This window comes from Calonectris borealis, chromosome 22, assembly GCF_964195595.1.
Source record: "Calonectris borealis chromosome 22, bCalBor7.hap1.2, whole genome shotgun sequence".
Classification (NCBI taxonomy): domain Eukaryota; kingdom Metazoa; phylum Chordata; class Aves; order Procellariiformes; family Procellariidae; genus Calonectris; species Calonectris borealis.
The window spans coordinates 5,917,358-5,937,997 of record NC_134333.1 but is presented as its reverse complement, the minus strand read 5'-3'; the positions used below and the strand labels follow the sequence as shown (position 1 = coordinate 5,937,997).

The 20,640-nt window shown below is 53.6% G+C and overlaps 1 protein-coding gene across 3 annotated transcripts in view; it reads left to right on the top strand.

Annotated features, from left to right (window-relative positions):
- LOC142091846 (acid-sensing ion channel 2) overlaps positions 1-16,254 on the top strand; it is a 507,500-nt gene extending 491,246 nt beyond the window's left edge. For 2 of the 3 annotated variants that reach the window (XM_075171243.1, XM_075171242.1), the window contains exons 4-11: positions 7,625-7,775; positions 8,207-8,263; positions 8,833-8,986; positions 9,713-9,804; positions 11,585-11,664; positions 14,701-14,769; positions 14,985-15,159; positions 15,530-16,254. In XM_075171243.1, the coding sequence (XP_075027344.1) occupies positions 7,625-7,775; positions 8,207-8,263; positions 8,833-8,986; positions 9,713-9,804; positions 11,585-11,664; positions 14,701-14,769; positions 14,985-15,086 (705 nt within the window). In that variant the 3' untranslated portion in view covers positions 15,087-15,159; positions 15,530-16,254. Of the gene's footprint in view, positions 1-7,624; positions 7,776-8,206; positions 8,264-8,832; positions 8,987-9,712; positions 9,805-11,584; positions 11,665-14,700; positions 14,770-14,984; positions 15,219-15,529 lie in introns of those variants that run through there. The other variant, XM_075171241.1, reaches the window with a different exon arrangement.
- The last annotated feature ends 4,386 nt before the right edge of the window (positions 16,255-20,640 follow it).

The following is a 20,640-nucleotide window of genomic DNA, read 5'->3' as shown; positions in this document are numbered from 1 at the left end:
ACTCTCTGATTTCTTTCTGTTTCCCTCAATCCCACTCCCAATTGATTTCCTCCAGTATATCGTCAGGCTCTGAATTAATTCAACAACCAGAAGCAAACTGGCAGGCAGCGGTGGCCAGCCGCGTAGAAAACCTCATTGCACAGGAGCGGTTCAAAGCAGGAGATGTAAGAAAAGGATTGCGTGGCTGTTTTTGTAGGGCAGCAGAGTGGTTTTGCTTGGAAACCGGCGTTAGGAGTGAATCAGCCTGTTTGTAAAAAGCTGGGTGTGGAGGCAAGTGATGGAGATGGGTTGGGGCTGGGAGCGGTGTGTCTGGATGGGGAGGGACTGGAAAGGGCTCGCTTAGGAAGGAGGTCGGTAAGAGGAAACGTCAGGGGTGTAGGTGAAGTAACGGTCTGGGTGCTCCTGCTAACCCTTCCCCGTATTATATGGATAAGAGGATTTTTTTAAAAAAGATGGAAAGCTGCTCGCTGAGGACAGGAGAGCTTCAGAGAGTCCAAGTCCCACCGTGCACCCCCCAAATTGGGCACCCGTGGAAGAGTTTGGCCAATGCAGTCCAACAAATACAATGGCATCCGGCAGAACGACGGGGAATACTTTTGCTGGCTATAGGTACGCCAAGGAGGTGACCAGGAGGGAGAGGGTAGAGTTTATTGCAATTTAAGACAGAGTTTGCATGTGAGCAAAGGGTCCAGCCCGTTTAGCGGGGTGCTAGAAGCAAGTTGTAGATGGTCAGCGCAGCAGACGCCAGGAGCACCCGTCCAACGGGTCCTGGGAGCAAACCCAGGATGAGGCTCAGAAGGGGCTGCCCTCGGCTCTTTGGGGAGCCACAGGAGGTTTCGATATTGCTATTTGATTTGCAAAATTATTTCCAAGGGTGTGGGGATCTGGAGGAGCCTGGAGCTCCAAAATCATGTTTCCCTTCTGGTGCCCGCTCACCTCCAGCACCGGGGGACTCGTGGGCTGTATAACTTCTGCGAGCTCTGCTCAGGACCTTCCAGATGTTGGAAGGGTTAAACTCTTGTCCTTAAAGACAACTTATTTGGTGCTTGTGTGAAGGGAGCAAATGAGAAGGAACAGCCGCGTCGCACCCGGCACAGCAAAGGTAGACGGCAAATAGGCAACTTCCAGCATCATTAACTGGGAGATGGTGCTAACGAGCTGTGTGTACGCCGAGCTTTTTAAGCATTTTACAAGTGCTAAAGTTGCCTGGGATTGAAATTCTGTTAAGTTGATGCTGTTTGATGTCTCATGAAAGAACGGAGGTTTCTGGTTATTATTTCATTTAGAGCAAATGCAAACACACTCCGTTTAGATTTTGCGATGTTCAGGGCGAGGTTTGCATCCCTCCTTGATGATCGCTGCCTGAAGTTTGGTGGCATCAGGTGGGGACCCACACCTGGGGGAGGCAGGAGAGGGGCTGAGCTGGAGCCCAGAGCCGAGTCGATGCACGATGCATCCCCAAAGCCGGCTTCATCGCAGAGCCCAGCTGCGAACCGGGCTTGAAACTGCCCCAGCCCCGTGCTGGAAACATCGCCGCCGCATTTCCACATCTTCTGTATTGCATAAAATGAAACACGCAGAAAAAACAGAGATACCACGTAAAATAAATTATAAAAAAAGACCTCTCCGGCTGCAGACAGATGTTGGCAGTTATCGGGAGGCTCGGTGCCAAGAGCAGCGCGCGAAGGGCAGCAGCGGGGCTGGGAACAAGGGCTGTGCTGGGAGGAGGCTGAGCTGAACGGCCCCCGCCGCCACGACCCGCTTCTCGCCTCGCTTGCCGAGGGCAGCCCTTCCTTTCCTTGCCTTTCGGGCAAGCGAGATCCATCCTGCTTTTAAGGAGACAAGTCAATTTGTTCCTTTTCCTTTCGGCGCCTGCCAGTTCGTAACTGATTGTCGTAATCCCCAATAGCCGGGATCGAGAGAATTTAAAAAGCATTTCATGAATTAATTAAGTATTAACAATTGTGAAAGCGCAAGGACGCGAGTTTGTCAACCTCAATTAGAGGCTGAAGCTGAATTTTTATGAGCGTGAGACCGTGTGGTGCCGGGGAGGGGTGTGTGCGGGCAGCCCTTGGAAAGCTGCCACGGCAGCGGAGCAGAATTAGAGCTCAGTGCTCTTCTGCTGCAGGAACCGAGGGCAGAAACTGTCCCTGCTGCCTTTACCCCTGCTTTTCCTTTTGCTTTTATGGGTTTTTTTCCCTCCAGCTTCAAAAAGAAGTAGCTCATCTTTGGTGGTAGCAGAGGTTGGAGCGGAGCGGCTCAGCATCCTTGGGCAGCCTCCGCTGGTCCAGCGCCGGAGCCCTCCCGCCAACCCCAAATTAGCATCACTGGAAGAGGGGAAAGCAATTCTCTCAAGAGGAGGAGACCTCTGCGTGGCTGCAGGCCGCCCAGGAGGGGCTGCAGGGGAGAGGAATCAAATCCAATTAGCGTCTCTCCCGTCTACGTTTTTCACGTGGCCGTGGTCTGCGGGATTGCTCCATCACTCGCGCTGCTCTTCGCTGGCTAGCGAGGGGGGCTTGGCTGCCCGGTGCGCGCTTCCAGGCGATGCAGCGGCCTCGTTAGCATCGTGGGCAGGCAATTCAAATGTCAAACATCGAAAATGAATTGCGTGGGCAGCTCTCCGGGGCTGAGCGCTTCGGATGTAAAGGCTTTGCTTGAGGTTGCTGCCCCGAGAAGGCACACGTGTTGGTGAGGAGGGGGTTAAGAAGGGGTGCTCTTACAGGTGGGTTCACCGTTGTATTGACCCCAGGGCTTGCAGGGCATCAGGACTCCTGTGCCAAGGCAGGAGAGACAACGGGAGCATGGGTGGGGCTGGTCTGCGGGGGGGAGAAGCCACGGGGGCTGGAGGGAAGAACCTCCGGATCCAGCTCCGTTGCACTTCAGGGCAGGAAACCCGCCGTGGGCTGCGAAGAGTTTGGCCCCTCGGGTTAAGTCTCTCACTGCGAGGTTTACTATTTGATGGGTAAAACCATACCCGGCCCTGGGGCCGGATGGTCTCCTCTTTGAAGAATAACAGGGAGCGTTTCAGAGGATGCGACCCAGCAGGCGCCTCGTACCTGCGAGCGATGCTGCTGTGGCTCCAAACACAGACGGTAACGGAGCAGCTGCCTTCAGAAATAAAAGGTCAGGACAAGAGGGGACTACATCAGAGACTTGGTACATTGGTGCCTGTTCACCAAAAGCACTTGGGAAAGGCGAAGGGAGCTTTCCCGGGACCAAATGACCTTTGGATGTTGAGGCAGGATCTGGGAAATGTGGCTCCCCTATTTTCTGCAGAGCCCGGTCCCTAATGATGGGTCTTCTTCCTCCAGAGAGGTCCCACATCTGTATCTGGCTGCTGATCAGTCGAGAGTTTGCTTCTGATTACAAATTACAGAGCACGAGGGAAGCAACGAGTCTTTCAAACTGTAATTACCATGGAGGCTCCAGGTAATAGCCCTTGATGAGCCCCTTGGAGAGAGAAGAGTTCATTGACTTGCTCAAGGGAGGGAAGGTCCAACCTGCCAGCCCCGGGAGATTTGTCTCTAAAATCTCGCCCGTAAGGAAGAAGCCCAGATTTGCCTGTCAGACTTCAGCTGAACCCTTGCCGCAGCGCTGCTTCCCACCCAGCCGGCGATGGAGGGGGAAGCGCGTGGATCCCCGGTCCCCCGGCTGGGGGAGATGCTTTGGTTACGGCCGCCGCATCTCGGGGTTCTGCTCGGAGGCATAGCCAGCAGCAAGAAATCCTGCCCTGAGTTATAGAGACCTAAGAGGTGGGGGTTAACGTAAAGCAAGGCAGCAGCGAGGTGCCTGTGTCGCGCCCCGTAGGGCTCTGCTCCGTGGCCAGGAGTTTCACTGGGGAAATTTCCTTTAAAAAGTAAAAATTGGAGCTTCCCTGGAATCTCCTGTCAGTCCCAGACACGACTTTTCTCCAAAACAGGGAAAGCCTTTATACTGCAGAGCAAAAAACATTTCACCTTGGTGTTAAATGTACCAAGAGGCTTTTTCTGCTCTTAAGCGTCAGCGATTCAGGGAGTGGTGGGGAGAGCAGAAGTCTCGGCGCGTGGCGGGGGGGGATGTGTCGCCCCTGTTCCTGCCGTTTTAGGAAGCCAGAGAAAAGTGAATTGCACTTGTGCGCGTGCAAGCGTGTGCATGGGGCTGTGTGCGTGGCAGGGCAGCAAATCCCCGGGGAACGCCATGCTTTTGGGGAGATGCAAACCAGCTTTGCTTCGCAGTATGGGGGTAGTCGGTGCTCACGGTACCGGCTACGAAACAGGCCATAACTCTGGTAATGAAGTTGCATTGATTAGGGTTTAATTAATCATTCAGCCCGTGCACCTCCTGCAGCCGCGGTGCCAGTTTGTGAGCATCGTGGCTCAAATCCAACGCTGGCTGGGCAAAAAGGTGCGTAAGCTAAATATCTGATCGCGACTCCATCGTTTTCTGATCCCATCACCTACATTCAGAATAAAATTTAAAGGGCTTAAAAGATTTGTGCGTAGCTGTGCTTGGAAAAGAGCTGATTCCATCTGAGACCGCGATTATTTATTCTCCTTTATCATACAACGTGCAACATATGGGCCCCCTTCTCCACCGCGGATGACTAAATGATGGCATCTGGTACTCGATTATATTGCAAGTGTAAAGCAAATGAGAAGAGATCCCCTTCAAACAGCACTTTGCTATTGTCACAAAGGCGCTCTTGATATTTTTCATTCCAAGGTGCTGCTTTGCTGACTTTCAAACCCGTCCCATTCAGAGCCAGGCCTGCTTCTCGGAGGATGCCGAGATTGCTGGGAACTGGGTTTTTTTTCCCTTAATGCCTCAGCTGGTCCCTGCAGATGGGATCCCTCCATCGCCTGCTGCATCTTCGCACCCGTTGTGGATATCGTCTGCTGGTCGGACCCGCTGAGCACAGAAATCGGAGCTGAACAGCTCTCGCTGCTGTTGCTTTTCAAAGCAGCTTGAGCAGCAGCACGGATTGAGGCAGATTTTGGGAATGCCAGAGCTCACGTCCCTCAGCGAGCAGCCCGGGCACCCATGGGTGATTGCATAGCATCCTATTTCTTTGCACGTGCACACCAGGACGCGGAGGCGCTGAGCAGACCACGCAGATCTGCCGTGGCTGAACATCACCGCCAAGTTTTCTGTCTCGTTGGCACTTGAGACCAGGGATGATGCTTCCAGGAGCAGGGGAAGGGAGTTGGTGATTCCCTGCTTCCCTGGCTGGTGGAGGATCCAGAGCCAAAAAAGGGTTCACCGTTACGTGGAGACCCCCTTCACCCTTGGGCAGGCAGGGTCTGAGCTTTTCTCAGGTCTCTCCTTGGGGTCACGCAAGGGAAGACCTTGAACTACCATCTCATCGTGGGGAGGACCTGCGGCTCGTCTAGGAGATGGGTATGCCACAGGGCTGCCAAGTCCATGGTTCCAGCTGGTCCCGTAAAACCTGCATTGTCCTGCTAGAGACAGAAGTTACTGGGAACCAGTATAGTGCCCATAAATGCAGCAAGCAAAGTGCTGGAATAAACAAAGCACCTCTGGATTCCTGGATGGGAACTGTTCCTAGCAAAATTGTTCCTAGGGAGGGAATTACGTTGGCTTGGCTGAGTTGAGAGCTTGTCCAGCCCCAGAGGGCAGGAGCACCTTCTCTGAAGCCTGGCACCTTCCCCAAACTCTCCTTTAGCTTCCAGGTTTCATGCCCCTCCAAGGCAGACTGTTCCCATACCCAGCTGTCCTCACCACAAGACACGTTCATCCCAACATCTCATCTTTCTCTTCCTGGCTGCAATTTAAGCTCATTATGGGTTTTTTAACTCCTGAGTGGTTCAGAAGTCAAAGCCATGGGGAGATTTACCAGCACCCCAGCATTGCAAGCTGGTGCACAAGGTGAACATCTTCTCACAGGATGCACTGGAGAACTGGAGCTCCGCTCTTGCAGATCTCGCAGGGAAGACCTAGAGCAGAGTGTGGGCTCCAAACGCCTTACGTTTTGTCGTAGTTACCCCAGGTCCATGCCTGAAGGATTCATGGGGTCGTTATTCATCCAACAGCATCTGCAGCGTGCCTCCACTTCGTGGGTCATCTCTTTTCTCCTCCCTTTCCCACACATCTCCAGAAGAGACCCAAAACGAGCACCGTAGAGCCTTGCCCCTAGGTCCTAGGCTCATAGCCCATCAACATATGTTTACATATTTATTTTAGGATGTGATTAATGTTACTACAGTTTTTAAAGGAATGTTTTTGTTCAGCCAACGTGCTTTGCCAGCACAAGACGTTCTGTGTTTGGAGCAAAGCAAAGCAAATTGGATGCCGCTTTAAAACACAAAGAAGGAGGGGTTAGGAGAATGCTATTTTCTGCTCACTAGCAAAGAGTAGTGCAGAGCATTTAGCAAAGATAAAGAGAAACGGGAAAGGCTGCCAAGCTGCAGATAGAAGAGGAACAAGGTAGATTTGGCCGTGGCGGCCAGAGAGTGACCGTTTTTCCTCCAGCATGTTCTGGGCTCTGAGTTAAGGTTGCTGTGGTGGATTGTGGGAGTCCTGCTTATCTTATCTTCGCATTTGTGTTAAATAAAGGGGTAACAGCAGAAGGGTTTGCGTTGGACTGGCCCTGAGCAGAGCAACTTATGAGTCTCAAGCGAGGTGGTGTGCAAACCAAGGAGAAGACAACGGGTTCCTCATCGTCGTGGGGTGCCAGGAGTGCGGATAACGTGTATCTAGCTCCCCAGGGCTCTCCCTGACCATGAGTGTTCGGAAAAGGACATGATTGACTTCTCTGAGGCGAGGTACTGCTCTGCAGCCCAGCACCATCTCCCATGGTAGCACTGCTCTGAGTAGAGCCATCCCTCCATGGGGAGCATGAAGGTTTGGAGGCTCCTTATGGCACCGGTGCACCCTTTCCTTGGCATTTTTCACCTTCTGCAGCAATCTCTAGTTGCTGAACTGTTCTTGGTGCTTTCCATGTGCTTCCCAAGTCCCTGGCCCTCTCCGAGGGTCGTGATCTGCTGCATTTTTTATCAACAAGAAAAGTGCCTGAAGAAGGGAACGGTGCAGATGTGGCAGCTTTGCTCACACCGGAGCAATCACAGCCATTGCCAGGATCTCACTGCCACCCCTTTCTGCTCCTCAGTGTCACCAGTGCTGCCTGCATTGTCCCCATGAGTGGCACGTAGTAGCACAACCTGGAGATTAGAGTAAGCCGGAGATGGGAGCTATGGACGCACCAGTGCCAACGACCCCACCTTTGCTCTCACCGAAGTCGGAGCTGATTTGCAGGTCGGAGCCTGCCCTTCAGTCCCTGCATGGGCAGGATTTTCCCGATGGTGCAAGAAAGACCACAGAGCTGGTCTTGGAGAACCTCCGGTGCTGCATGTCTCCAGTGCCCCATCCTGCTGTGACTCTGCTCCTAGAGATGCTGGGCTGGAGGGACGCAGGAGCAGAAGAGCTTGCTAAAGGCTCTCACTTGGCAAAAATCCTGCTGTGACCTTTCCTTGCAACAACACCGCTTGGTTCCCCTCCTTTTATTAAAAGCATCATTAAAATTGTGCTCTGGGGGCTCCCCTGGGGCGAGAGGAGGGAGATGCCGTGCCCCGCTCCTCGCTGCCGGTCCCCAGCGTCCCCTGACACCCCGCTCCTCCCTCTCTTGCAGCTGACGTACCTGCCTCCGCCGTGGGGTGAATGTCGCTCGTCGGATATGGGCTTAGACTTCTTTCCCGTTTACAGTATCACGGCTTGCAGGATCGACTGCGAGACCCGGTATATTGTGGAAAACTGCAACTGCAAAATGGTTCACATGCCAGGTCAGTGTGCCGGGGGGGGGGGGGGGGGGCAGGGACCCCCTCCTCCACCCAGCCTGGGTCATTAAGGGTTAACGAGCTGGAAAGGAACCAGGGATTAAAGGAGCTTTCCCTAAGGAAAGAAGGATGCTAATAGCTTTTGCAAAATGCCCTGAAATAGGGGCAAGCTGTGGCAGGGGGATACGGGTCTGATTTCCCCTTATTTAACACCCCTGGGTGGTATTTCCAGCAGCCCCCTCCTTGGTTTGCAAGAAAAGTCCCCCGCGGCAGGCAGAGGTGGGGCAGAGGCTGCAAAACCTCTGCTGCCCATTCCCACCTGGGTTCACTTTGCCCAAGGGAGGTCCTTGTGGTCCCCGGCGGAGAGCCCAGCGGTCCCCAGCTCCCTTGCAGCAGCGGTGCTGGTGCCTACTGATGGATGTGTCCTTTCCATGCAGGGGATGCTCCCTTCTGTACCCCAGAGCAGTATAAGGAATGCGCAGAGCCTGCGCTTGGTGAGTACCAAGAGATATTCCTGAGTACCACGGGTGCCCCAAGCTGGAGGGACTTCCAGCAGCCTGTGTCCCCCTCGCTGGCAGGACTGGGGTGATCTAAGAGCAGCTGCAACCTGGCAGTGGGTTGTGATGAGATCCAACTTGTTGGGAAGGGCTTTGTGCACCCTGGGGTAAAGTTTCTTCTGGTTCTACGTCGGGCATGGGGCTCCGTCAGCGCAGAAACCCTCGGGATAACGGGCACCGCAGGATGTGTAGGAGGGGAGCACCTCTGGGTCTGGGTTTGGGTCTGGGTTTGGGATGGAGGGACCCATTCTAGGTCTGGATTTAGGAGACTCAATCACCACGCGTTCCCTGAGCAGATGCTGGTAACAGAGTGTAGCCTCCAGCAAAAGGCCTCTCTCCAAGACGGTGGGGGTGGCCGTGCAACGAAGTGGGAGAGAAATGGCCAGGACTGGGTTTCCTGCAGCTCTTTTGAGAGGTGCATGAGAGGTCTGGGTGGCATGACCTCTGCTCCCACATCTGCTGTGTGTCCCTGACGCCATGAGATCTAACTCTGTGACCTTCTCCAGGTTTGCTTGCTGAAAAGGACAGCAATTACTGCATCTGCAGGACACCCTGTAACTTGACCAGATATAACAAAGAGCTCTCCATGGTCAAGATCCCCAGCAAGACCTCGGCCAAGTACCTGGAGAAGAAGTTCAACAAGTCGGAAAAATATATCTCGTGAGTGTTGCAGAAAACAGATCTCCTTTGCTTTATGGGGGGAGAGGGTCTGTAAAGCCCCATTGGCTGTTTAAACCTGTGCTAAGACCAGACCTTGCCAGTGCCTCCATCACCAAACAGAGGTATCCTCCAGGGAGGGTTAGGGTGAAACCCTTGAAGAGATGAGGTTGCTTTCTTCTCAGTAGACGTGTTTCCAGACAACTGTGTGTTCCTTCTATTCCTTGTCTTCATGACCATACTCCATACCCACCAAAAAAAGTGCAAAAACTCTTCTTATTTTGACCGGAAAGCCCAGTCTTGCTGGCCCTGTCTGAGATACGGCTGCTCTCTACCTAAGTCTGGGCTGTGGACCTCAGGCAGCCGCTGTCTTGGACCTGTCCCAGCCCTGGCCACATTATTGCCTTGTGGAGGCAGCAAGAGTTATTCCATATTAAGCATCCTTTGGACTCTTGCTGTTACCATCAAAGTGAGATCCAGAGCTCAGATCCTGAGAGATCTTGGCGAAACATTTTCCAGCTTCTTCTAAGACTGCCAGAGTCCTAACGGTGCCCTATGGTCTTGGTCTCCAGGAGGTCCAAGTGTCTGTGGGTTGCTGAGGACCTCAGCAAGAGAACAGTCAGGGCAGAGAGGGGAATAAAGCCCGAGAGTCCCATTTTTTTTTCTTGTCCCAAAGCACGTGAGGCTGCTGGTGGCTGATGGGCTGATGCTGTTGTCCTCTTTCTACAGAGAGAATATTCTTGTGCTGGACATATTTTTTGAAGCGCTCAACTATGAGACAATTGAGCAGAAGAAAGCCTATGAAGTGGCAGCCTTACTTGGTAAGGAGAGATCGGGGATGCGTTTTGGAGTTTGTGTGAGCCTTTGCTGGAGTCCGTGTGTGTTTCTGGGACAGACAGATGCCACGAGTGGGTGCACAGTTTATGTGCATTGCCTTGAAAATCCCAGCAAGGTCCAGCCACCTTCCAGGCCAGCACGCTTTCAACCCCATCCCTTATTTTCCTTCCAACACCAAGCCGTCCCAGGAATGTCCCAGGGACCACAGCTAATCCCTGTGTCACCCGTGAAAGGTTAACGTGAGCTGCTCCATCTCAGCTTGCTGCCAGGGCCCTATTATTTGGAGATGCCGGGGCCGAGCGGGTGATGGATGCCCTCTGTGGTGCCCCTGGTGCTGGAATGGTAGTGTGTGGAGGAAGACAGCCCTTAAAACCATCTACCCATCCCCTCTTACATGCTCCAAACCTGTCCTCCTTTCCAGGGAGGCCAGCCAGGACCCTGAGCCTTTGGGTGGTGCCCCGCAGCTTGATGGAGAAGGTGGAGGAGTTGTTGGGTTGCTCAGCCTCAAATCGGGTCAAGCTTTATGGGTGCTGGCTACAGATTTGGGTGCTTGGGACCCATTGGGTTTTTGAGGTGGAGGTGTTCGGTCAGAAGAAGCATGCTGTGTGCCCACGCTCAGCCTTCAGCCCCCTCATGTGCCACCCCGAATCCCCAAATCCCTCCTGGGATGCAGGGAGCGATCAGCACCTTGGTTTGAAAGCTGGAGCCGGGCCATCCCGTGGGGCTGGGTGCTGCGAGCCTGCTCCGGCACGAGGGACACCGCAGGGAGCAGAGCACCCCATGTCCTACTGGGTGCCCCCACGTCACCCCGCAGCGGTAGCTCTGCAAAACGTACACGCCGTGAGCCCTTCTGCACCTGCAGTGGGTTCCCCAAGAGCGCTGCAGCGAGGAAGAGGAGGCTGGTGATGAAGGCTCTTTGACACAAGAGCATCACCTTGCATGACCCTCGTTCCCAGGACACTGCGAGTCTCATCTTCCCCCAGTCCTCAGCCCCTTTTGAACCAGCGCTTTGCCCCCAAGCACCCTTTTTCCTCTCTTTCTTCTGTCTCTGTCTCACGGACACCCACAGCAAAGGTCCCGTAGCCCCTCCACCCGCGGGTGCCTTTGCTCTGAGCAGTAACAGAGTTGAAACACGGGCATTTTGCAGCAAAATCCGTGAGGTTTGTCTTCCCTGAAGCGCACGGTTTGGCGTAGCACAGCGTCTCACATCTTCCCAGCAGATCCCTGGAAGTCTCCTCTCCCCAGGGTGCCTCCTCCGCAGCCCTTCCCCGGCCCTGGGGCATCGCAGGACTCGAGCAGAGACAGCCTTGAGATGCTCCCCCAAAAAAGCAGGCCATCTTCCCTTTCCCTTTCCTCTCTTTGGCAGGTTTGGGGTTTTTTTCTCAGCTCCAGGGGATGTTACCTAATTCTTCTCCAGCATCTTTCTCCTTCCCCCGCCCAGTTTGGGAATTGGGCTGTGGGATTCCTGGGATGGAACCTCTCTAACTCTGACAGATAGCTTCCTCGGATGCCAGTGCGTGTGTTACAGAGGTATCGCATCCTCATTAGGCTTCCAGCTGATGGCCTCCTTAGCAGGAGAAACGCTTTGGTGGCCGGCAACATCCTTCCCGGGATGCTCTTCATGCCGTTAGAGCTGTTGGTGTTCCTGGGGGTGATGCATTTCCCCACTTTTTGGGGACAGCAGCTGCACCGCGGTGGCACGGGTGCCTCTAAGAGCATTTACCCCAGGGGTAAAAGCCACCTGCGTGTTGTTCTCTCTCCTAGGTGACATTGGAGGCCAGATGGGGCTATTTATCGGTGCTAGCATCCTCACTATACTAGAGCTCTTCGATTATATATACGAGGTAAGACCCTCGCCCTTCGCCTTATTCCTCTGGCGGGGGGTGGGTTTGCCAGCCTTGATGCCAGGCTGGGGTGGGCATGGACCAGGACCCTCCATGCCCTATGTGTCCACGTGGATTATTAATTTTACTCAATGATACTAAATAATTAATGCTCTGGTCGGTCAGGGCTATGCAGCGTGGCGCAAAGATCCCTGCATCAGCGGGGGCTCTCCGTGTGGGGGGGGGCTGGCATGCAGCCATGGCATGGCATAGCCAGGTTCGCTTGGCACCCTGCCTCTGCTAACGAGGTTTGCTGTTCGCTTGGGCTAATTAAGCACCACCAGTCATGTGGCTGTGCTGCTTCCCACCCTGGATCTCGCACTGCCCGAGGTGCAGTGGCTCCGGGGTGCTGGCTGGGGACCTGCTGCTGCGCCCTCCTGTCCCTGTCCCCAGTTGGGCTTCTCCCAGCAGCACACCGTTATCATCTTCTCATAAAAACTCCTTTAATTAACACCTGAGTCCCAATCCAGCCATCAGGCGGGACAAGCAGCGAGGCCAGACCTTGTACCGCTGCCGGGGGGCGGAAAAACCCCAGTCCCTGTTCTCTGCTGTCTGCAGCTCTGCCAGCAGCCCTGGAGCAAGGAGCTTTCTAGGAAGCACCGAGACGAGCTTGAGCGTGGTCCTGTGGCTCCGCGGTGGCCGAGAGCAGCTGCTCCGGAGAAAAGCGCAAGCCCTCTTTAATGGGAATTATTGCAATAAGCAGTCCGGAGGGGACGTTGCTTTCGGGCAGCCCTCCCTCCTCCTGCCCTCCAGCAGCAGAGTTATGAACCCTTGTATATTTTTAATTTTTTTTTTGCCTAAGCAAGTTCCCCCAGTGAACGCTGATGTCTCAGCCCAGCATCTCCCAGGGGATTTTGGCTTTTCTATGCCACGGTGCCAACACAGGCCTCGCTGGTCCCATGCTGTCACAGTCTGCTTGGGGGCATCGTCCCTCCAGCATCCTCCGCCACTGCCCCTGCGAGCGCAGAGGCAGATTCCAGCCGCTCTCTGCGCCCTCCATTTGGACTTTTTCCACCCCGTTTTTTCACCTAAATGGACCACGGTCCAAAATAACCCTCCTTGGAGCATCCTCCCCACCAGTCATCGATTTTCCTTCCTAGCCTTCATCGCCACGTTGTAGAAGACTTCGTGTTGGGGGTCAGGCTCGTGTTTTTTGTTTATAAAAGGGGAAATTGAGGCAGGGAGAGGGGCTGCAGCTGGATGCAAGCTGCATCTTGCACCAAGATGACCCCAGGGACCCGAACACGCAAGCGTATGTCCTGTTCTATAGCAGGAAAGAATGAGTTTATGGCTTGGGATAGCTTCAAGGAGGATGCAAACACCTATGGACACAGGCAGTTCCCAGCAAATTTGGCACATCCCAGCCCAAGTCCTTTGCCTTTGTCCCTGGGAAGGTGCCTCCTGCTAATTCAGCTCATCTATTCATTGCCTGGCGATTTTAATGCGATGGCTTTGGGCTCCCTGCACCCAAATAGGCAATATTTTAGACGTGCACAGTCCAGCGCTCTCATAGCCCTGTCTCAGCCCCTTATCACGATGGGACCAGGGATTTTTAATCCCATGGGATATTGCAGTCAGGGTTCGTTCGTGGCTGTTGCATTAATGCCGAGCCAGGTGGGATGGCAGGCAACCACGGTCTCTGCTCCGAGCTCGCTGGGACATCTTGAAAAACCTCTTAATGTTATTAAAGTTAGGATGCTGGCTTTATGTTTTAAGACAGTCACTCCCCATCACAGTCCCTTCTGGGCAGCTGTTAGCACTTGGTGGCATTATTCTGCAATAAAATATATTGAAAATTACAAGCATAAAGCTCGTAATGGCTTCGGAGTGCAGACAAAACCTGCGCCTCAGTTTATATCTCAGGCTGAATGCACACAATATTTCATTAAAATCGCCTGTTCCCGGCTTTCTTGGGGCTCTTTCATAAGAAGGTAATAAGAAACCTCGCAAAGTTTGGATTTTTCTTCTCTGTTTTACTCCTTTGTTTGACATCTGCTTATAAAACTTGGCAAATAGTTTCCTCTTGCTGGTGTTTCTTTTTTTTTTCCTTTTTTCTTCTTCTTTTTGGGCAAACATGGCTTAAGAGAGCATCCTGTCTCCTTGGAGACGCTCCCCGTGCACACCTGGGGATGCAGCAGCAGGTTCACCCAGCTATGCCTTGTGCGGGGCATCTTCATGATCACCCGTGACAGATATTCAACCCACACCAGACAGGAAGAAAAGGAATAAAACATCTTAAACGATGCCTAATCTACACGGTTGATCTAATCTGCTCAGGGTTTCATCAAAGTGGGGTTCAGCGCACCCTGAAACTCATTGTGTTTTCAACCAAAGCGTTTGTAAACTCTTCGAAGTTGCCAGCAAACGGATACAACTATTCTTTTCCGGCGGGTTAACCAAAAATATTGACCCTAGAGATGGTTTTTTTGCATCGTTTGCTCAGCGCAATCCTCCTCTTGGTCCTGCCCCAGGGCAGAGTTGGGCTCCTGGGGGGTCCCGAGTCCCCACCACGCATCTCTGCACGCCAGCCAGCGTCCACCTCGCTTCCTTAGGAACTGACCCAGTTTTTCAAGTTTTTAGCTTGCTGCTTTTTTTTTTCTTTTCCTCCAGTGGAAGTTTTTCAGAAAAACACTTGCTTTTCAACCTTTCTGGGATTTCCCTTGAAAATACGTTCTTGAGCAGCAGCGGCTGACAGGGAAATAATGTGGCTGTGAAGGGAAACGGCGCTCACATAGCTGCCGTTTTTCAATAAACCCCCAAATAGATTTAAAAAATTGAGGGTTTGGGTTTTTTTTCTTTTTCCCACGTGAAGAGTTCAGCTTTGACACATGGGGTGGTTTTCTTGGAAAGATCGTCTCCTCCTCCACGTCCTTCGGAGGGTGCCCTCCAAACCCAGCGCATCCCCTGGGGCTGCCCCACGCCTCCTGGATGCCCACGCAGGCAGGGCAGACGTTGCCCTGTTCCTCCCCACCTTAACCCAACCTCCCTCTTTTGCAGCTGATCAAGGAGAAATTATTAGACCTACTTGGAAAGGAGGAAGAGGAAGGGAGCCATGATGAAAACGTGGTAAGGAGCCCCATTGGGAGAGAGGAGATGTCCCTGCGGTCGGCTCCGTAGGCGGGCGAAGTCGCTCGATACGGATGCAGCCTTCGGCCCCAGCTTGAGTTATTTCCAAAGGATCGATGCTCTGGCTCGGCCAAAGAAAGGAGATAGCGGTGGCGGGGGGACAGGGAGCATCCAGCGGCCCCGGGGTAACCCTGTCCCCTGCTCTCCGTCCGCAGAGCACTTGCGACCCCATGCCAAATCATTCGGAAACCATCAGCCACACTGTGAACGTGCCGCTGCAGGCCACCCTGGGAACGCTGGAGGAGATCGCCTGCTGACACCGTCCGACCGCTCCACAGTGCCAACACCTAAGGAAGGAAAACTGCACAGGAAAGCAGGGACCGAGCTCAGGTTTGCAACGGGGGAAAAAATAAATAAATTAAAAAAAAAAATTAACAAAAAAAAAAAGGAAGAAAATCGCTATGCATTAAAAAAAAAAAATAAATATATATATATTATATATATATACTCTGCCAAAACCAAGCGAGAGGCGCCTTGGACTTGACTTGTGTTGTCCTTTCCTGTGGGGGGGTTGTCTTCAAGACGTGAAGGCAGCAGCTCATTTTTTGAACTGTACCAAACAAAGAGACCACCACCACCAAAACCAAAACCGAAGCCCTGCCATTTCACATACTGCCAAATGTATAAAGCACTTGCATGCCAGTTCTTTTTATGGCAATATATTCCTATCTGTCTTTATAAGCTCTGTTCCTCTTTACAGTCTCTGATTTTCACTACAAGAAGGAACTCGCGGGCCCAGCCATCCCCTGAAATCACCATTACTAACGTCGTAGGCTGAATTAGAATAAAGAAACAAAAAGTCGCAGCTCTTGGATTCTTCTTACGTTCTTGTCCTTCGTGTCAGTCTGTGATGAATCTTAAGCTAAGCCGGGTCCCCCCGAGGCTGGGCCACCGCCGGGGCTCCTCAGCGCTACCAGTCACCCCAAGGTGAGCATCCCTGGAGCGGGGCCGGACCGGGTGGCTCTCGGTGGAACGTCCCCCCCGGCTGCTGTGTCGTGCTCCTCCGTCGGCAGCGCCTGGATAGTCCGTCTGCGGCGGGTGGGCACGGGGCGGTGGGTTTCTTTGGTTTTTTTGGGTTTTTTTTTTAATTTTTTTAATTTTTTGTTTTTCCCGTTAATGGATTCTGTGCTTTCTCCTCGTTCTCATGACTGATATTAAAGCTGGTCTTGTGGAAATGGCCGGGCTGTGTCATTTCTGCCTTGTCCCCCCACCCCAAGCTGGAGCCCCCGGCGCAGCCTTGGTGCGGGGCGAGGGGCAGGCGCCAGGACGAGCCCATCCCAGGGGCTGCCCCGGGGCTGTTCCTCACCCTCACCCCTCCTTCACCTCTTCCACCACGTCCTCACGCTCCTCCTGGCCAGGTGGCCGTGACGTCCTGGCCGGGCTCAGCCTGTTGTGCTCAGCTACGTCCCCGGTCTGCTCCGTGATGGTGGGGCCAGCTCTGATTTTGTGGCTTGTGGTTGTCTCTTGGAGTCTCATTTATTAGCGACCAGGAGTTTAAATAGAACTGGGTCAGAATGACGCTGCTTTACCCCAATAAAGAGAGAAGGCGAGTTTTCTGGAGCTCCAAACCCTGCTGGTTTTGTAGCCTGGAGGAATGGGAGTGGAATGCGGGGCAGGGGGTGTTTGCACCGCGGCTAGCTCATGGCTGGGTGCTGCTGTATGGCCAGTGACCTTCACCAACATGGTGGCCACAGCAGGGAGACTCACAGCTGGACTTTGAAAAGTTGTTTTGGGAGAGCTGATGGAGTCCCAAACCCTGGGAGGGCATTAAACCAACCGCAGGGAGTGGAGGTCAGCCCAGATTTACCTGCAGGGGATGCTGCAGACAGGAGGTGAGTTGGGGTCTGCGGCCGGCTGAGGGACTGAGGACATCCCTTTGTCCTGGAGAAGGTGCAAATCCATCCTCCAGGCCTATCTCTAGGACCCATGTTCATGCAGATACGCTTTCCTTTGGGACAAATCCTGCTGCTGCCCAGAGCATGGTGCAAAGGGCGTCCAGTCCGTCGCTCGTTCTGGATTAGACCGTCCCCCAAGGGCAATGTCAAGAAGCAGCCAGCCAAGGGTGCTCAGGGTGGGTCTGTCCTGGGCTACCTCAGTAAGAGCTTCCCTGTCCTTGGAGAGAAGTCCCAGCGGGGCAGGTGCCCAGACCACCTCAGTGCAGTGACTCAGGAAAGGCCGGTCCTGTCTGCAAAGCCCAAATCATGTCCCCCCCCATCCCATGCCACCAGCCTGAGCCCCACTGCCCTCCCTGCCACGCTCCCACGTCTGCGGCTGCCCAAAATAACCTCTGCCGTGGAGCTGCCATGCGTCCTCCCCCTTTTGGCTCTTCTCCCTGCTTTCGGCGTGGCGTTGGCTGATTGCATCTTGAGAGCCTTGCTGAGGCGAGAACGTGGGGCAGGGTCGCAACCCGGCTTTTCGCCGTGCTCACTGTCCGCCAAGGGCAGCCTGAAGCCCTTCTCTTCCCTTCTGCACTTGGTCACCGAGCCTGAGCAGCTGCTTCGAGGGTGACCCAGCTCACAGACATGGCACGAGCCATCCAGAATTGCCCATCACAGCAGCCCGAGCCGTGAGCAGCAATGCAATGCGTTGTAAGACAGCCCTGTGGAGCTGTCCCAGCACCAAAGGCTGGAGCCCAGCCCAAGCTCATCCTCCCAAGCAGTGCTCATGGCCTCCCCAAGCCCATAGGACGTGGTTCTTCTTGGCTTTTCCTCCAGCGGCTGGGTTGGGGTGTCTTCACTGGCTGTTCCAAAGCTCTCCCCTGCTCAGCAGGGTCCTCCTTGAAGTAAACACGAGCTGTGGCACCAAGGAGCCGCATGAACACATCCCACAGGCTATTTAGCTGCAATCTCCTCCTCGCCTTCCTCTACAGCAGAAGGTAGTCTACAGCCCCTCAACATTTTTCTCCCTGAGACAAAAATAAAACCAGTAAGGCTCCCAACAAAATAGCTGGCTTGTGGGCTTGAACACCCCCAAAAAAACCTTCACCAAGCAGGAGACAGGCAGAGTTTTTTCAGACACTGAGGAGCAGCAGATGGGTTTCAATACGATCCTCTCCAGCTGGCAGAGAAGGGTGTGTGCTGAGATGTGTGCCCTCCAGAGGTTAAGGGTGACAGTGACTCCACGAGTCATTTCCATGCATATAAATTTCCCCACTTGGCAATTTATTAAATCTCCATTAAGAGATTTTGGTGGAGTCATTGGAAGTCTTTGCTGAAGTTTGGTGAGGTGGGACACCACGAGTTTTGCTGATCCCACCTATAGAGGAAAGCCACTTGAACGGGGAGGCGGGCAGAGGGCTGGCATCTCTGATGGCTCCTGAAGAGCACACTCTCCAAGGGACTTGCTGAAGAGCTCATTTTGTGTTAACCAGTTTTCATTATCTCCTGAGACCTGGACGCTGGCCACACGTTCATTATCCGCAGGATGCCCAGCAGCTGGTAACAAGTGCTCATCGACAGCCCGGCCGCAAAGCTGCGGAGCTGCCATGCTCCGACTCCCATTGCCAACCCCCTGTGCCAGCCTGGTCCCTGTAGTCCCTTCTGGACCAGTGGAGGGAATTCGTGCCAGGCCTGGCTCAAGGTGACTCATTGCAACATCTCCAGGCTCTTAGCCATGCCCATGGGGTTGAACCAGCCATCAAAGCCCAGCCTGGTCGGGCTCCTCGTACAAACTGGTCTTTCTATCCCTCATGCTCATTAATGGCTGGGAGTGGGGGGTGTCCCTAGTCCATGGTGGACCTCTGTACTGTATTTCTTTGTGCTTGAAGGAGCAGGAGTGTCTCCACCTTTGGAGAGTCCAAGGGTGGACTTGGGACTTCACAGGATCCAGCCCCTCAAATGCAAAAGCCGCTCACCAACAGAGTGTGGGTATCGAGAGGGGATGGGGGGAGACACTGCCGACAATGCCCGTCCCTAGCAGATAAGCTGGTACCATTTGACGTCTAAGCCTGGACTAGATACCACCAGACTGGGCAAATCTAGAAATCTCAGCTCCTGGGCTACTTTGCTAAATTCGTGGGGACGCCTTGTACTAAAAGAGGTCTTTGAATACTGAGCATGTATCTTGACCCAAAAAAAGCCCCATAGGCACCGTAGGGATCTCCACCAAACTGCATTACATCCACAGGGCTGGGACAGCGTAGCGGGTAGATGGAAGGACAGACACTGCCCCACGCTGAAAGCCAGCTGACCCAGAAACCAGCCGCGCTGGTGGCTTGTAAAGCTTCTGGCTGCCTCCTGCCCTTCTGAGCAAGGAGGGCAGCAGAGGGTGGAAAAAAGGTGAACTTCTTTTAGCCATGACGTCTTCCATCCCTCCAGGTAAGGTGGGTCACACTGGGGCACTCACAGCCTTTGGCAGCTTTAACACTGCTGGATTTATGCTTGCTCTTGTGGTTTAACCCGGCTGGCAGCCAAACACCACACAGCCGCTCGCTCACTCCCCCCAGCCCAGTGGGGTGGGGGAGAGAATCGGAAAAAAAAAAAAGTAAAATTTGTGGATTGAGATAAAGACAGTTTAATAGAACAGAAAAGGAAGGGAAAGAAAAAAAAAAATAATGATAGAATATAGAAAATGAGTGATGCACAATGCAATTGCTCATCACCCGCCAAACAATGCCCAGCCCATCCTCAAGCAGCGATCATCCTCCCTGACCAACCCCCGGTTTAGGTAGTGAGCATGACGTCACATGGTATGGAATACCCCATTGGTCAGTTGGGTCAGCTGTCCTGGCTGTGCCCCCTCCCAGCTTCTTGCGCACCTGGCAGAGCATGGGAAGCTGAAAAGTCCTTGAGTAAGGTAAACACTACTTAGCAACAACTAAAACATCGGTGTGTTATCAACATTATTCTTGTTCTAAATCCAAAAACCAGCTACTAGGAAGAAACTTAACTCTACCCCAGCCGAAACCAGGACACTTGCCTAGAAGCTCTCCCCTGCTCCCACCTCCTACCACGGGGTCTGCCCCGGGGGGTTTCCAGCAGCGACGCTGATGGCCCGTGCTGCCCGGCTCTCTGCAAGCCCACAGCTGGAAGGCTCCTGATGTGCCCGTTGAGCCCGGAGAGGCAGCACTGACTGGAGCCACCTTGGCTCCCGGACAGGCTCTCAGCACTCATGCTGATTCAGGACCCTTTCCCCTTTAGCTGCCTGCCCTCTCCTGCCTGAAGAGCCTGTATTTGGGGAGCAGAGGGGATGGGTGGTGGAGGAAGCGGGTGGAGGAGTCAAAACACGCCATCTCTTGCCGGTGGTCAGTATAATGTATCCCAAATTTAAGCCTCACGCTGCGCTAAGGCAGGACATATCCCTGCGGACCGCAGCCGTCCCACGCAATGCCGGGCTCCGTTCAGGCAGCGGATCTTGGGAGGGATGCTGGTGCATCGCAAAGAGTTCAACCAAGAGCTGCAAGGGCGGACGTGAGGCTTGGCGAGCTGCCTGCCAGCGAGACGAAAGTTCAAGTTATTTAGTTTAACCAAGGGAAGGTGAAGAGGTGGCTCCATCAGTCTATAAATTCCTCTGTGGAGAGATTTCTAATAAAGGGTTCTTTAATCTGGCAGACAAAGCCAGAACGGGGAGGGAGAGGAAGGTCATGACAGAGGGAAGCTAAATGCATTCAAATGAAAGCACCTGCCTGGGACCATGGATGGTCCCACAGCCCTTGAAGTCTTTAAATCAAGATAGGACATCCTCTTCCACTAGATGTGCTCCTAGAGCAGGTCCCCATCCCTGCAGCACTCTCTGGGCTGGCTTATGGAGAAGCCCTTGCAGATGGTTGGTAGTAAAGGTTTTAGAAGTGAAGACCCCAAAATTCTGCATTTG